Source organism: Salmo trutta, chromosome 21 (assembly GCF_901001165.1).
Source record: "Salmo trutta chromosome 21, fSalTru1.1, whole genome shotgun sequence".
Lineage (NCBI taxonomy): Eukaryota > Metazoa > Chordata > Actinopteri > Salmoniformes > Salmonidae > Salmo > Salmo trutta.
This window is the reverse complement of record NC_042977.1, coordinates 3,407,447-3,425,489: the sequence shown is the minus strand read 5'-3', so window position 1 is coordinate 3,425,489 and position 18,043 is coordinate 3,407,447. Positions and strand designations below refer to the sequence as shown.

Below are 18,043 nucleotides of genomic sequence, written 5' to 3'. Positions count from 1 at the left end.
AGACAGGAGGGATCAGAAGACACTGTGGCCCCATCCGATGATACCCCCGGACAGGGCCAAACAGGCAGGATATAACCCCACCCACTTTGCCAAAGCACAGCCCCCACACCACTAGAGGGATGTCTACAACCACCAACTTACCGTCCTAAGACAAGGCCGAGTATAGCCCACAAAGATGTCCGCCATGGCACAACCCAAGGGGGGGGCGCCAACCCAGACAGGAAGACCACGTCAGTGACTCAACCCACTCAAGTGACGCACCCCTCCCATGGACGGCATGGAAGAACACCAGTAAGCCAGTGACTCAGCCCCTGTAATAGGGTTAGATGCAGAGAATCCCAGTGGAAAGAGGGGAACCGGCAAGGCAGAGACAGCAAGGGCGGTTCGTTGCTCCAGCCTTTCCGTTCACCTTCACACCCCTGGGCCAGACTATACTTAATCATAGGACCTACTGAAGAGATAAGTCTTCAGTAAAGACTTAAAGGTTGAGACTGAGTCTGCGTCTCTCACATGGGTAGGCAGACCATTCCATAAAAATGGAGCTCTATAGGAGAAAGCCCTACCTCCAGCCGTTTGCTTAGAAATTCGAGGGACAATTAGGAGGCCTGCGTCTTGTGACCGTAGCGTACGTGTAGGTATGTACGGCAGGACCAAATCGAAATGCTTAGCTAGTAACCTAAGCATTTCGCTGCACCCCTTATAACACTTGCTAAACTGTGCTACGCGACCAATAAACTTTGATTTTGAACAAGCGTAACTATATTGGCAAAGTGAAATTTAACATGTCCACATGAGGACAGATACATCTCATTCTAAGATCAATAGGAAGATTTTTTTTTCAGGAATCAAGTTTTGAATGTCAGACACATTTCAATTACCTTTCAGTGAGATTTGCTTATTTTGTATCACAAGACAAGACAACTGGACACAAATGCAGAGCTGCACCCCACTTTGGCTATTTCCTCTTTCTATGTACATTTACTGCCGTCCAGTAATTACGAAATGTACATATCCCAAATGCCCCTGGAACACAGCAGGCTGAGCCTGATCTCTCTCGTTAACTGGCACACACATGATGCGTTGCACCCTATGGTACATGCAAAGTAGCAGGCAGATTTAAGAAATAGCTGCCGGACAAGTCATTATCATACAGCCATGGGCAACAGACACAGCTGTGGTTCAGCTAAAATCGACCCCCAAGCCCAGAATATGTCTCTAATCAAATAGGGTGTTATATAGTTTTGCCTCCTGCGACAATCCAGGAAAATTATATTTAATTTATGAATATATACAAATTAGATTAAGGTTAGGGTTAGCGTTAGGGTAAAGGTCCGTTTTTTCTGCAAGTCCTGCATTTTGGTCCTTTTGTCGAAAACAATCATGTTCCGCATTTTATCAACAAATTCAAACACCACTAGTTCAGAAAAAAAGGTGGATTGTTCTGAATTTCAGACATACATTCCGACCTGTCTCTTGCAGTCATGTTGCACTTATGAAAATATATATATCATAAGGTCGTGGTAGCATAAGCCTACTGGTGATGTTAAACACTTCTCCAGTCGTTGTCGAGATCTTCTGTGCAGCGCAACTCAGTTTAATGTTTTTGCTTGATCTGTTTAAGAGTCAGCTTAGTCCTTATACTCTCTCCTTACAATTCACGTATATTTTAACTGTTTCTATTCATTTCTCCGGGAGTAGTTTTTCGTCCACTGCAGTAGGTGGCAGCAAAACCACGACACCTGTGATAACGCTGCACTGGAACGTAAACGAAAGGTTGTTACGTAAGGACGCAAATAAAGTTACGTTAGGACGCATGTCGCCTGCTCTAGAAAAATAAGTGCAAGAGTTATTGATACAACTACTTGAATATTCATCTCAATACACAGGTACTAACTGCATATATTTAATATAGAGATAAACGTTCAGACAAAACGTATTTTAGCTTTGTGGCTTTTTAGTTAACCAAGGAACTGATAACTTAGCTAGCTAACGTTATCTGGCTATATTAGGGTTGCTTGACAACACAGATGGTAACCAAAACAAGCTGAAGAAGACTGCACTGATCGGCATCAAAAATTGGTCAAGCACAAATTGGGTTGTTGTTAGCCTGCAAGAAGTGCCAAGAGAGAGATGGTAGATGACAATAGACGAGGGGACGATGAACGGGGTCCTGGAGCGGCATATCAAATGTTCGTGGTTATGGAGGACCTGCTGGACAAATTGAAGCTTCTGGATTACGAAGAGGAAGTTCTGGCAAAGCACAACATGAAACCTCTATCCAGGTTGGGAAGTAGCAACTAGCTAGCTATTATTGATGTTCAAAGTTTCCAAAGTGAAATTACAGTTCAGACTGCTAGGTATGACTGTCAAAATACATTGCAGTCAATTCCGGTAAGAGATGTAATAATAAGTAATACGTTGTTCCCCCTTGCAATCCATATAGGCATTATTTTGCATCCAGTGCCTACATGCCATCAAATCCAGGGGAGCAATTCTTCATGTTTACCATAATCGCGTCTTGGCTCATCAATGCAGCAGGGAGACCCTTCGAGCAGCCCCAGGAGTATGACGACCCCAACGCCACTGTGTCCAACATTCTCTCACAGTTGAGAGCTTTTGTAAGCACAACTCAACTTACTGTACACGTTGGTGTCCCCATTGTTGTCTACCGTTTTTGAATTGCAGACGACAGGGGGTTCTGTTTATCAACAACCTGTATTTGTCCTTTTTTCATTTCCATTGCATAATGTATCACATGACATTGCTGTGAAACTGTAAGGACCTATACTAAGCCAGATGGTCCAACTTTAGTATAAGACATATTTCAGACATTGCATCTTTGATCAAAATATTGCTCTCTCCTGACCCAGGGAGGACTGGTAGACTTTCCTCCCTCCAAGCTAAAAGCTGGTTCAGGGGAACATGTTTGCTATGTGCTGGATCGGCTGGCTGAAGAGGCTCTGAAGGAGAGAGTGTTTTCCTGGAGAAGGTAAGTTAATGTCAATGATGTATATCAATTCTGGTTTGCTAATTTTTTTTTTTTTTAAATATTGAACTAGGCAAGTCAGTTAAAAACAAATTCTTATTTACAATAACGGCCTACCAAAAGGCAAAAGGCTTCCTGCGGGGACGGGGGCTGGGTTTAAAAATTAAAATATAGGACTAAACACACATCACGACAAGAGAGACAACACTACATAATGAGACCTAAGACAATAACATGGCAGAAACACAACATGACAACAACATGGCAGCAGCATAACATGGTAGCAGCACAAAACATGGTATAAACATTATTGGGCACAGACAACCGCACAAAGGGCAAAAAGGTAGAGACAACAACACATCACACGAAGCAGTCACAACTGTCAGTAAGTGTCCATGATTGATTGTTTGAATGAAGAGATTGAGATAAAACTGTCCAGTTTGAGGTTTTGTTGCAGCTCGTTCCAGTCGCTAGCTGCAGCGAACTTAAAAGAGGAGCAACCCAGGGATGGGTGTGCTTTGGGGACCTTTAACAGAATGTTACTGGCAGAATGGGTGTTGTATGTGCTATGTATTGGCCATTGAGAGGCTTTAAAAACCACCTGTCGGTGATATTGGCACTCCCCGGTAGGCGCAGTCTTCCATAGGAATTAATGTAATTCTACAGTATTTCAATTAAATGTTTCAAGAACATAATTAAATATATTTAAGTATTTTTTTGTTGTTGTAGTGGGGACAGTAACATTACTAATCTAAAAAAATTATACTTTAAGTAAGTTTTAATATATAAACTACCGGTCAAAAGTTTTAGAACACCTCATTCAAGGGTTTTTCTTTATTTTTAGGATTTTCTACATTGTAGAATAATAGTGAAGACATCAAAACTAGGAAATAACACATATGGAATCGTGTAGTAACCAAAAAAGTGTTAAACAAATCAAAATATATTTTATATTTGAGCTTCTTCAAATAGCCACCCTTTGCTTTGATGACAGCTTTGTTCACTCTTGGCATTCTTCCAACCAGCTTCACGAGGTAGTCACCCGGAATGCATTTCAATTAACAGGTGTGCCTTCTTAAAAGTTAATTTGTGTAATTTCTTTCCTTCTTAATGCCTTTGAGACAATCTGTTGTATTGTGACAAGGTAGGGGGAGTACACAGAAGATAGCCCTATTTGGTAAAATACCAAGTCCATATTATGGCAAGAACAGCTAAAATAAGCAAAGAGAAACGACAGTACATCATTACTTTAAGACATGAAGGTCCGTCAATACAGAAAGTTTCAAGAGCTTTGAAAGTGCAGTCGCAAAAACCATCAAGCGCTATGATGAAACTGGCTCTCATGAGGACCGCCACATGAATGGAAGACCCAGAGTTACCTCTACTGCAGAGGATAAGTTCATTGGAGTTCCCAGCCTCAGAAATGGCAACCCAAATATAATGCTTCACAGAGTTCAAGTAACAGAGATATCTAGACATCAACTGTTCAGAAGAGACTGTGTGAATCAGGCCTTCATGGTCGAATTGCTGCAACAAAACACTACTAAAGGACACCAATAAAAAGAAGAGACTTGCTTGGGCCAAGAAACACGAGCAATGGACATTAGATGGATGGAAATGTGTCCTTTGGTCTGGAGTCCAAATTGGAGATTTTTGGTTCCAACCACCATGTCTTTGTGAGATGCAGTGTGGATGAAAGGATGATCTCCGCATGTGTATTTCCCACTGTAAATCAGGAGGAAGAGGTGTTATGGTGTGGGGGTGCTTTGCTGGTATCTTTGTCTGATTTTTATTTAGAATTCAAGGCACACTTAACTAGCATGGCTACCAAAGAATTCTGCAGTGATAGGCCATCCCATCTGGTTTGTGCTTAGTGGGACTATCGTTTGTTTTCAACAGGACAATGACCCAACACACCTCCAGGCAGTGTAAGAGCTATTTTACCAAGATGGAGAGCGATGGAGTGCTGCATTAGATGACGCTGGTTGATAGAATGTCAAGAGTGTGCAAAGCTGTCATAGAGGCAAAGTGAAGCTATTTGAAGAATCTGAAATATAAAATATATTTTGATTTGTTTAACACTTTTTTTTAGTTACTATATGATTCCATATGTGTTAGTTCATAGTTCGCATAAAGTTCGCATAGATAGGTATTTTTTGTCAAACTTTAGGTGCGCTCACACTGCACTTTAGACCAGAGCGAAGAGCCTCCGGGTAGCTAAAATCTGTGTTCACACTTGCACATTCAAAAGTGTGCTAGCACCAACCTTAGCCCAGGGCTAGCTGGCTCCGCCCCAGAGCAGGGTTAACACCGACTTTTCGGGGGTAGCCCCAAAAACACGTTGCCAAAATAGCCAGTGGGTGTCAAGAACAATGCCTATAATGCTCACTGTCCAATCACAAAAGCAGCACATAATTTACATATGCTGGTGATGCCTGTAATGTGTTCTGTGAGTTATTTTGACAAGTAAATTCATACTATTTAATCCTTAGTAACCATACTATTTAATCCATAGCAACCAAACATTGGTTGGTTGCTATGTCTATCAAAAATGGTTGCTATGCAGGCTGGCTAAAGTCTTCTCAATTAGCCAACTAAAACTACAAACTCTACAACTGGAAATGCAGCAAACGCTCCATTTTCCTCCGTTTTCATAGCTTTTCTATTGACATTTAATTGCATATATCCATGATAATAATATTGTTGCATGATTTCGCCTGAATCAGAAAAGTTGATGTCTCTTTTGTTCATAGCATTCTCTGTACAGGGGTGAGATTTCAAAAGCGAAATATTGTTTCCGATGTCGGACAGGTAGAAGGCAAGGTTTATACAAACCATCACTGTTGGAAATCAAATGCTAGGCTAGAAGCATGAGGAAATAATGTGTTAATAAATGTGTTATTGTTTATAGCATTGGTCACGAATCAGAGATAAAATGTTGGTCGCATGTTGTGTTTGTCCGTTAGCCCAGGGCTAAAGCTTAGCCCAGGGTTACCAAGTGCTTGTGTGAACACAGGCTAGACTGGCCCTGGGCTAACATAACCTGGGGCTAAGAACAATGACAGTGTGAAAAGGCCTTTTACTAGCTATGAAAACATTACTCCACCAATGTCATTGTATTTCGAAGCTGTAATTTAGGCTAAATGGTCATTAGCCCCCGTTAAGAATGACTGGGCACATCTTGCTTTGCCGGAGTAATGGTGCTTTCAAGACAACTGGGAACTCTGGGGGGGAAAAATGAGGTCAAATCACAACATCAGTGATATTCAGGTCGGAAAGTTGGAGCTCTAGAAAGACACCCGAGTTCCCGACTTGGAATTCCAAGTTATGACCATTCTAAACAATTTTTCCCAGTCGGAGATCGTTACATTTACATTTTAGTCATTTAGCAGACGCTCTTATCCAGAGCGACTTACAGTAGTGAATGCATACATTTCAATTAATTTCATACATTTTTTTTTTCCCGTACTGGCCCCCCCGGTGGATATCGTTTTATTCAGAGTTCCAGGTTGTCTTGAACATACTGAAGTCGGAAGTCTGAGATTTCCAAGTTCCCAGTTGTTTTGAATGCAACATTAGTATGGCTGAGAGCCTCTTGAGAACATGTATAACAATGGTGTGATGTGACGTAGGTGCAACCAATTAAAAAGTTTAACATCGCTGGCCTAGTGCAATCCCTATTCCCCTGTCTTTTCCCAGACCAAACTACCCTACAGAGGAGATGGAAGAAGAGTCTGTGATGGAGGATGACGCAGAGCTGACTCTCAGTAAAGTGGAAGAGGAGATGACAGTGGGTATCCCCATCGAAGTGTCCCCTGGTGATAGGCCTATTTGTATATGTTGTACTCATCACTTTTTAAAATATGTCTATTTAAAAATAAATCCCTTAATAAAGGAGGAACCAGATGACTACGAGGAAGAAAACGTCATGGATCTAGAGGCACTTAAATCAAGGACCAATCAAAGTGTGAGTTGCAGTTGCTGTAATGTTATACTAATAGCTGGATACAAACAATGAACTGTAATGGTGTACATATTTACTGTCCCAATAAGAGTTCTGTTTGGACATTGTGGATACTTTGTTACTACACATACAGTGGATGTGCTGTATTGTATTTTTCATGTGTGGTTAATACTATGCTACATGTAGGCTACTGCTGATTTAAAATCAGTATTTTCATTTCTATGCAGTTCCCTGTCTGTAGATGTAGAAAGGCTAGTCACCAGTGGACTCAAACAAATATAAAATAAATGTTTATCTTTTTGTAGCTCTTGCTCATTCCCTCATAGTGTACATACTATCATTCCTAACGCTAACCCCTTCATTCTCACAGGAGGCCAGACTATCTTCAAAGCCAGACAATATACTGGAATCAAACATGGACGCTGCCGAGTGGAATCTAGAGGTCGAGCGGGTTCTCCCACAACTGAAGGTCACAATCAGAACAGACCACAAGGTAAAGATTGCTACAGCTGTAAATTCTGGCATTGCTCTCTCAAAATCAATGCAGGGCCGGGCAATAGCCTAAAACATGAGTGTTTGTAACAAGACTATGTCCACTACTAGGACTGGAGGATCCATGTGGACCAAATGCATCAGCACAAAGACGGGATCAAATCATCTCTCAAGGAGACCAAGGTGGACTTTAGTCCTTTACAGTTGGACTCAGTTTTCTCTGTCTAGGTTACATCACTTTGATACCATCTAGAAAGATGTAAGACACATCTTGTTTTGTCTAGCGACATGGCCCTCTCACCAGACATGGGTTCAAATGAGGGTTGGGGTCAATTCAGGAAGTAAAATAAAATTCCCATTCAATAATTTTAAAGGGCATCCATATTCAATAACTTCTCAATAAAATGAAATTTATAAGCTATTTATTTCAAAAGTTGTTCCATTTTTTTATTTGTTTTTATTCAAATCACTGCCTTAATTTGATTGGCCCCAAACCTGGTTCAAATAGACAATTATTTATTTTCTTTCAAATACTTTGAGTGTTTGATTGAGACTGAAGGGAGTGCCAAGTGTGTGGGTCTGGCACTTTTGTGACAAATCCGTCCGTTCCATTATGCCAGGCAAGCTCAATCAAGCGCAGCAAAAGAAAGAAAACATATTCATTCATAGGTTGCACCACCTTCACTCGGTCGCGTCATGCCATTGTTATGAACATTCTCAAGCCACCCTCTATCGGGGGCGCCATAGTGGTGCCCTAAAGTGGTGAAAAGCCCAGTCATTCTGGGCAAAGGCTAACTACTGTTTAGTCTAAATTAAACTATAGTGCGTGGAAATAAGATGACGTTGCTAAAGTAGTAAAATATTTAGTAGGAAACAATTTTGCCAGCATTATCATGTCGTCTAATTTACTTTCGACAGATGGATGGCAATGTTGTTATTAGCTAGCAAATTTCGTAGAAATAGCTGGAAATGCTAATGTTAGCTAGCTAAAATCTGGTGGTCTACCCTCAATCTTAGCTAGCTAGCTAACGTTATTTTGCATTTAAAGTCAATCTGATGACATCAAAAGGTTTTCCCACTAATTATTTGACTCCTTTTGAATGTCATTGTATTTCCAAGCCACTGGAATGCGCTTTTGATGATCTTTATCAGCGCTCATTGACGATGCATCAGTCCAAAACGAATGTTGAAAACAATATTGTGATGAAACATGCAACCCATGAATAAGCTACTTCATCTGAGTCTCACTGTCTGACAAGACTAGCACCTATCACACAGCCAATCTCTCATGTCATTCTATTACTTTAAATGAATTATGTGAGTCATGTATTATAGAGCTAAAGCTGCTATGTGTACCTATTTGGTAGGGCTACCTAGACAAGCTGCAGGAGGAGATCGGTAAGACCCTGGAGAAGGTGGGCAGCAGGGAGAAATACATCAACAACCAGCTGGAACACCTTATCCAGGACTACCGCAGCGCCCAGTCCAAACTCAGCGAGGTAAGCATCCATACAGTGGTGTAAAGAACTTAAGTAAAAATACTTTAAAGTACTACTTAAGTCATTTTTGGGGGTATCTGTACTTTACTTCACTATTTACAGTACCAGTCAAAAGTTTGGTCACACCTACTCATTCAAGGGTTGTTCTTTATTTTTACTATTTTCTACATTGTAGAATAATAGTGAAGACAACAAAACTATGAAATAACACATATGGAATCATGTAGTAGCCAAAAAAGTGTTAAACAAATCAAAATATATTTTATATTTGAGATTCTTTAAAGTAGCCACCCTTTTGGGTTGAAGTCGGGTGATTGTGTAGGCCAGGGAATCTGATGCAGCACTCCATCACTCCTTCTTGGTCAAATAGCCCTTACACAGCCTGGAGGTGTGTTGGGTCATTGTCCTGTTGAAAAACAAATGATAGTCCCAATAAGCGCAAACCAGATGGAATGGTGTATTGCTGCAGAATGCTGTGGTAGCCATGCTGGTTAAGTGTGCCTTGAATTCTAAATAAATTACTGACCGTGTCACCAACAAAGCACCATCACACCTCCTCCATGCTTCACGGTGGGAACCACACATGTGGAGATCATCCGTTCACCTACTCTGCGTCTCACAAAGACACAGCGGTTGGAACCAAAAATCTCAAATTTAGACTCATCAGACACAAGGGCAGATTTCCACCGGTCTAATGTCCATTGCTCGTGTTTCTTGGCCCAAGCAAGTCTCTTCTTCTTGGTGTCCTTTAGTAGTGGTTTTTTTTCACCAATTCAACCATGAAGGCCTGATTCACTCACCCTAAACAGTTGATGTTGATGTGTCTGTTACTTGAATTCTGTGAAGCATTTATTTGGGCTGCAATTTCTGAGGCTGGTAAATCTGATGAACTATCCTCTGCAGCAGAGGTAACCATGGGTCTTCCTTTCCTGTGGCGGTCCTCATGAGAGCCAGTTTCATCATAGCGCTTGATGGTTTTTGCGACTGCACTTGAAGAAACTTTAAAAGTTATTAATTTTCTGGATTGACTGACCTTCATGTCTTAAAGTAATGATGGACTGTCATTTCTCTTTGCTTATTTGAGCTGTTCTTGCCATAATATGGACTTGGTCTTATACCAAATAGGGCTATCTTCTGTCACAACAAAACTGATTGGCTCAAACGCATTAAGAAAGAAAGAAATTTAAAAAAATGAACTTTTATCAAGGCACACCTGTTAATTGAAATGCATTCCAGGTGACTACCTCATGAAGCTGGTTGAGAGAATGCCAAGAGTGTGCAAAGCTGTCATCAAGGCAAAGTGTGGCTACTTTGAAGAATCTGACATATAAAATATATTTTGTTTTGTTTAACACTTTTTTGGTTACTACATGATTCCATATGTGTTATTTCATAGTTTGGATGTCTTCACTATTATTCTACAATGTAGAAAATAGTAAAAATAAAGAAAAAACATTGAATGAGTACGTGTGTCCAAACTATTAACTAGTACTGTATATTTTGACAACTTTTACCTAAAGAACATTTTTTTTACTTTTTACTCCATAGAGTTTCCCTGACAGCCAAAAGTACTTGTTACATTTTGAGTGCTTAGCAGGACAGCAATATGATCAAATTCATGCACCTATCAAGAGAACATGTGGTCATCCCTACTGCCTCTGGCAGACTCACTAAACACAAATGCATATTTTGTAAATAATGTCTGAGTGTTGTAGTGTGCCCCTGGCTATCCAATAGATTTTAAAAACAAGAAAATGTGCCGTCTGCTTTGCCCCGTTACCACTACCTACATGTACAGAGCATTCAGAAAGTATTCAGACCCCTTCACCTTTTCCACATTTTGTTACATTAGTCTTATTGTTAAATGGATTCAATAAATAGAAATCCTCAGCAATCTACTCACAATACCCCATAATGACAAAGTGAAAACAGGTTTTTATACATTTTAGAAAATGCATTAAAAACAAAAAAAAGAGACTTTATTTAAATAATTATTCAGACCCTTTGATATGAGACTCGAAATTGAGCTCAGGTGCATCCTGTTTCTTTGAGATGTTTCTACAACTTGGAGAACATCCTATGGTAAATTCAATTGATCGGACATGATTTGGAAAGGCACACATGACAGAGAGCAATGTGAGTGAGAGGCACTTTGGATTGCGCAGCACACTCAGGGAGAAGGGCACAACGCAACACTCCGGGAAGCAAAAGGCATGAATTTTTTTAAGGTGCATTACAGCCACAAAGGTGACGCCGCCGGGAAATTCGAGGCATTATCAAGTGCTTGTCAAATTGTGAATGAGAGGCTATTGGAGTGTGTACAGCCTGCGCAAAAAAAAATCATGCCTTTCAAGTGACTTTTTTCAAATCATCATTAGAGTCACATCATGCAACCTTACAATGTATTACAAATCAAATCATATAGCCCAACGTTTGTAGAACAACTAAATTAATAACTCTAAATTAAGGATATAGGAGTACCTATTTATTTGTTAACCAACCACTCAACACAGAATAGCCGCATGTGTGCACTCCCTCAAATCGTTTGGAGAACATATTTATATTTTATTCAGCTTTATTCAATTGTTTTCTTCATACTATAAAATAATATAAAATAATGCCACGGAATTATAAGCAAATATTCTTTGCTAAATGAACAAGTGTAGCCATCAGCCATTTGGCATAGCCACATCAGGACCTAACATAAGGACAACTCAGAGTATGATATTTTCTTCTGAAATAGACAATGTTCTTTATATCATGCTTCTTTAGACTGCTCTAAAATAAATTATTTATTGTTAAGGTGTAGGCTATATACTTTTTAAAATGGCTTGTAAGGCTATGTGTGGAAGCTAGGAGATGCTAAATGTGTTTATGTTAATTAACGGTCAGTTACCGTGAGACCGACAGTTATTTGCTTGACAATCACCGGCTGACGAAATTTCGTGACCGTCACAGCCCTAGTCATACCCATGGTATACGGTCTGATGACACTGCTTTCAGCCAATCAGCATTCAGGGCTCGAACCAACCAGTTTATAACATAGAATATCCAATACCAGTATACAGTATTTTGTTGCTGTGGTATGCGTTGGTCAGCAATGCAGAGGCACAACTAATTGGCTTATTTGGGGGGGGGGGGGACAAGCATACAGACATGTTGACCTTTTTTGCATTCCAAGGCAAGGGAGTGCTACAAGCAGGGAAGTGGTGGAGTTACAGAGAGGACCAGAGTTCTGGCTGAGGTCAGTGACCACATCACACACAGTAAACCACAGTATGCAGGTCATTCTCATACCATGTTCTCATAACCCTAGCCAATTATTCTCATAACATTCACACTATTGTAAAAACAATATTCTCATTCACATTACGGTCATGTGGTTTTTGGACCAGTCATTTTTTCCCAATTTGTTCACGGAATTATTTTACACCAACATTATGATATAGTCCTTAATGGCCATATATGGTATATTACCGATCTCTTATCCTCTGTAAATACGCTCATTTGCATGTCACGTCAATGAAATCATGTCACCGTGTGGGACTGTGGGTTGGAGTGGGCGCCCTGGGCGGCTGCCCATGTTGCCTATACCTAAATCCGCCACTGCAAATTATATATATTTTTTGTACGTTGTTTGCAAACTGATATGTGGCACATATTAATGCCAAAATAACATGCAAAAAATACTACCTATCTCTTATCCTCTGTAGATACTTCTTAGTGCCATAGATGACAGATAAGTTCTGATGTCAACTATCTCAGTGCTGTCTCATTCTAACCTAGATCACAGAGGAGTTGGAGAAGGTGAAGCAGGAGATGGAGGAGAAGGGCAGCAGTATGTCTGATGGAGGTTAGTCTGTAATTGAAAACATACCAGACTAGGGAATCTACACAGCACTATAGCTTTAAGCGTTTTCCACTGCAAGCTGGACAAAATAGTGAATATGACGCAATTCCCACACTAAAAAGTCAGAGGGGACGTCACATCCTATTGTGTTACATACGTCATTAGGTTGGGCACCTTGCTGTGGCCTGGCTGGTCTAGTAGTAATGCCACAGTCTCCGGCACACACGTCTACGGTGTCGGTATATGTTAGAATCTGGCCTACTGCCCTTTATCTTTCCCCACTGTCATCCTCTGTCGTTCAATATAATCGTAAAGTACCTTAAATGTATATTTTTTCAAATTGGGCACTTTGCAAACCCATGCATTTTTTGGGGTCTTGATGGGTGAAGCAACAGTTCTTGATTTAAAATACATTATATAGTGACGGTTCTTTTATCATTGAATCTATTGAAGAAAGGTTATAAATGAAGTTGTTAGATCATTAAAAACATGATTTATTTTGGAATCTATTCATGTATAATGATTATGACAAATTGTTTTGAAAATGATATTATTAGAGGTCTCGTGTGGCTCAGTTGGTAGAGCGTGGTGTTTGCAACGCCAGGGTTGTGGGTTCGATTCCCACGGGGGACCAGTACAGAGAAAAGAATTATGAAATGTATGCATGCACTACTGTAAGTCGCTCTGGATAAGAGCGTCTGCTAAATGACTAAAATGTAAAATTTAAATTAGTCTTCTTACCCTTTTGAGCTTTTTGAATTACAGCCCCGGTGGTGAAAATCAAGCAGAGTCTGACCAAGCTCAAGCAGGAGATTGTTCAGATGGACATTCGGATAGGAGTGGTGGAGCACACACTACTGCAGGCCAAGCTAAAGGAGAAGTCCAACATGACTCGAGACATGCACGCCACCAATATCCCAGAGCCTGCCATCGGCGCATACTGAGATATACACAGTATGGCATTATCTATCATTAGCTTACTGAACTTTATATACCGATACATTATGCCTGTACAATTATATTATTTACATGGTATGGCACCTGCTATGAGAAGGCAAGCAGTGGATTACATCCTGACTACAGCCAATTTACCAAAGTCCTTAAATTATTCTAAATGGTCTGTTTAAGCAGACACGTAGAGAGACATCTGTGTTGTTCTGACTTCAACTGTCATATATTTCGTATCATATTTGATTGCATTCTAAGGCTTTGTTGGTGTGGTTGAATTAATGTTTCTCAATATTTACATACATTGGAATTATAAAACACAGATTTGAATGCCAATATGTTTTACATGCAGGGTTAAGTTTTCTAATTGCCATATTTGTAATGGAGATAATTAAACTTAGATTTTGTTTTTACAAATAAGAAGTTGTATAATACTACTGATGATTATGTGTATTTGATGGGGACATTTATTTAGACTTTTTGATCTGGTATGACTCATGAAATGTCTGGAAAGGTGAAATTAAACATGCATCCAGCCATTTGTAACTAAAAGAATTGTACCATATAGAAAAGTGGAAATACTTACAAAGTCTGCTGAGATTGATTGCCAGCAATGTTTGCTATGTCAGGGTACATTATGAAACATTAATATAAAAATCCAAAAGTAACTTTGGAATTCATAACTTTGAAGCAGGTTTATTCAGAGGGGTTGGGTTAAAAGCGGAAGACACAAACTGTTAGGGCCTACATAAAGCTGTCCCAACAGCAGTCCCAACATCTTACCACTGCTACACCTGGCTATCAGCAGAGCCTTGTCTGGCAGTGAAACAGTTCATTCAGCCTCATTTACTGGCTTTAAAAAAAAACATTTCTGATATGGCTAACTTGCTTAAACAAATGTGGTTTCTACTGACAATTGAGATGTACAAGCTATGGCATAAGGGAACGACAAGCGGATAAGAGGCAATCCGTAATTTTGATTAAGACAATGAGCGAGCTAGGACAAACATTGTATAACTATTTGTTCAGCACTTTTGAAATGTACAGCGACAGAATTCAGAACAGGGGCCATCTTACAGTGTTCTCCCTGTACACCAAGTCAGAACTGTAGGATAAATAAAGGGGCTGTATAAGCAGACAATGAATGCTTTTACAATTTTCAATGATTACATTTCTCAAAAACAGGTTATAGGCTACATGTTTACCAAGTCAGAACAGTAGGCGAAAGGAAGAGGTGAAAATAGACCAAATTATTAGGGTGATGCACATGGGCGACTAACAGCTTAATACACAACATACACATATTACTTTCTTAGCTACAGTATACGTATTTGCCTGGTATATTACATAATTTATGCAGCAGCATACAAGACATTTTTGGACTGTGCTCACTTGAACAGGAAGGTGGCGCGGCGGTCAGGGGCGGAAATCCCGGGGGGGACACGACCCCCCATCCTGGGAAAAATATGATTTGTCCCCCTCCAATATATCACTGAAACATAACTATGTCATTTAAATAATATTAATAATACGCAATGAAAGCAATTGTGCTGATTATAGACAATTAATAGCACGTTTTTAAGTTTCAAAAGATTGCGACCCCCCCACCCTTTGCCTCAATGGTTTGATCCACTGCCAGTTCCTTAGTTGGCAAGGTAACAGAGGGGTCGTGTTTACTGTCTGAAAGGCACTCAATGAACGTAACTGACGTGAGGTTAATCCAGTCAATCGAGCACACACACTAGCTGAATATGCAGAGCTAGCGCGCAAATATTAACTATTAAGCTAGCTAGTACCTATTCCATTTATGTGGCGTCGTCAAAGATGGAATCTTTGCTATCGTCAAATTATTCCAAGATCAGCATGCAGATGATGTAAGTTAGTGCTTCAAAGTCCCTGTGATAAGGTTAGCGATAAACTGAAGTCCAAACTGAACAGAATTACACTCTCTTCTACCATTGTCTTAAATATATTTAATGGTCTCGTTGCAAAAGCTAAATTGTCGCAAGGGAAATTTTATTTATTTATTTTATTTCACCTTTATTTAACCCGGGTAGCAAAGATTATAGCAAACACCACTGAAACGGAATTGGTGCTCGCTAGCTTTGCAAATTCAGCTATTGTTGGAAGCCAGCCAATATGAAACAAACTATTAAAATTACAAAAGGTTGCAGCATATGTTGTGTAAATGGTGAACTCATACAGCTGTCAACTCTTGTCATTTTAATCCGTTTCACATTTGCTAGCTACCTTTTAGATCGAAGCCCAAATAGAATGATAGAAGATGATAGAAGCCCATCACCTACAGTAAATAACCTACACACTGTGTGTGTGTGTAGCCAGCCAGGTAGAAAAATGGCAGAAAAATAAAAGACGGACATCAGAGTATTTTTCAATACACCAAAACGCATAGTAAGAACCCTAGTAGCCTAATATCTCAAAGACTAGTTGATAAAATGTTCATAAGAAAGAAATGAAATTCTAATGGAAATGTTTCACAATGATGCCATTAGGCAGAGCAGGCAACAGATGGCACACAGACAGCAGAGTTGAGGACAGATATGCAGGGACAGACTGGCAGAGACAGGGAGTCTCAGGTAAGTTTGAGTCTTTGTTTGGCAACATTATGAAAGGTTCTCAATTTTTTTGACTTGTAAAATAGGAACATAATTGGAAAATGCCATGGATACCCCCACTCTCAACTTAAACTGGTGACTGAACTAAGATTTGTTAAAGGCAATGGTATTGCTGTTGTGATTAGTTGTGTAGTTTTGGGTACCGGTAGTTAGGAGTACGGCAAACACCTTATTTCTTTGGTTCCTCAATATACATTTACCATATTACAATGTAGGCTATGTGTTACAGCACTACTTTTGGTGTCCCCCTCAGGAATTGCTCTTGAGAAAATTTCATGTAATTGTCCCCTCCAAAGTTGACATCAGATTTTCGCCCCTGGCGGCGGTCCTTCATAGGGAAATTTTGTCATCAAAATCTGGCATTCTCTGGATTTACTGGGAACTCCAAAAAAAAAAAAAGGTTGAATCATGATGACTTCATTGATCTTCAGGTCGTAGCTCTAGAAAGAGGCCCGAGTTCCCGATTTACAATTCCAAGTTGGATGAAGGTTCAAAACGTATTTTCCCAGTCCTAGCTCATTTTTCCCGTGTTTCCAGTTGTCTTGAACTCACAAACGTCAGATTTTGCAGTTCCGATTTAACAGTTGTTTTGAGCGCGGCACAAATCATGCTTCATTCGCGGCATGGCCAACTCCAATGCATAGCTAATGATTGCTTTGCAAACCACTCATTGTGGAATTTGCGATTTCCAACTTGTTGTGTAATGTTTATGTCCAATGGCTGATGAGCACCGATACGTTTTATCTATAATTTATCGGAATTATCTCTCTTCATATGACAAGGATTAAAAAGGATTTGCCAGTAGATTGTCGAGTTGATTCATGATGATGACTGCTAGCTAAGATTTGAAAGTATGCTGTTGACATGATCAGTCCAATCGAAGCTACTGTAGATATAACGTGATTTGATTTGATTTTATCTGTGTCAAATGACCTGGAGCCTTCTTGGAAGGGCACTTCTAATGTAACTTTATGGCAGCACCCAAGGGGCTAGAATTTTAGAGCTCTACCTTTAGAATTGGCAGTGACGTAGTGTTCCCATGAGTGACAGAACACTGAGCCAATCACAGCGCAACGCTCCTTCATTTCTGCTGGCTTGCCCCACCACCACAGAAAGCACTGAGCTAGGCTGAAAAACCTGCATTTTGGAGCTGCCTTACTCAGGAAAACAAAAAAGAGACCATATTTGTATGCGGGATTATTAACTCAATGACAATGGCGGTTCTAGCTTGTATGGCTCCCTGGGCGAACCCCCCCTTCAGACTCCCCGCCCCCCAAAAAATAACACCATTCTGCACTAACTGTAATTTTTATTCAGACATTTGGAACAACACAAATAAATAATCATAACATTTAAAACTATATAAATGTAAAAACAAAAATAAGACTCATAAATATCAAAAAGAAGTAACATATTTGTGTTGATTTGGCACTCGAGCATCAATACATTACCCATCCTCCAACACTGTCAACCAAGAGTCAAGACTAAACCAATTCACCTTGGTGGTGTGCAAACGGGTTTTATATTATTCTTAACGATTTCTCACAAACCAGAAAAAAATGCAACAATATGTCTGTGAAACTATATGTTCACAGTATTATGAATAAATTGTGGTTTATTTGGTAACATTTCGTAGTGTGACATTTTACTAATTGCACTTGTACTGTA

The 18,043-nt window shown here is 39.9% G+C and overlaps 1 protein-coding gene across 2 annotated transcripts; it reads left to right on the top strand.

Moving 5' to 3' along the window:
• Nucleotides 1–1,778: 1,778 nt before the first annotated feature.
• ift57 (intraflagellar transport 57 homolog (Chlamydomonas)) lies at nt 1,779–14,405 on the top strand. Of its 2 annotated transcripts, none has more exons than XM_029703975.1 (11): nt 1,779–2,282; nt 2,444–2,618; nt 2,871–2,989; nt 6,686–6,776; nt 6,882–6,953; nt 7,321–7,443; nt 7,554–7,625; nt 8,810–8,941; nt 12,123–12,185; nt 12,728–12,794; nt 13,557–14,405. In XM_029703975.1, exons 1-11 carry the CDS (start codon nt 2,131–2,133, stop codon nt 13,733–13,735), a joined length of 1,245 nt encoding a protein of 414 aa, XP_029559835.1. In that variant the 5' UTR covers nt 1,779–2,130; the 3' UTR covers nt 13,736–14,405. The 2 variants fall into 2 exon arrangements, with proteins under 2 accessions (XP_029559835.1, XP_029559837.1); XM_029703977.1 differs by having other exon boundaries at nt 6,686–6,780; nt 6,892–6,953.
• Nucleotides 14,406–18,043: the final 3,638 nt, after the last annotated feature.

What these genes read in the sequence shown, in the direction of transcription:
- ift57 (XM_029703975.1), top strand. Translation starts at nt 2,131, where the DNA reads ATGGTAGATGACAATAGACGAGGGGACGATGAACGGGGTCCTGGAGCG. An exon ending in AACATGAAACCTCTATCCAG is followed by an intron (nt 2,283 to 2,443) that starts GTTGGGAAGTAG and finishes CAATCCATATAG; the next exon opens with GCATTATTTTGCATCCAGTG. An exon ending in AAGTGGAAGAGGAGATGACA is followed by an intron (nt 6,777 to 6,881) that starts GTGGGTATCCCC and finishes CCCTTAATAAAG; the next exon opens with GAGGAACCAGATGACTACGA.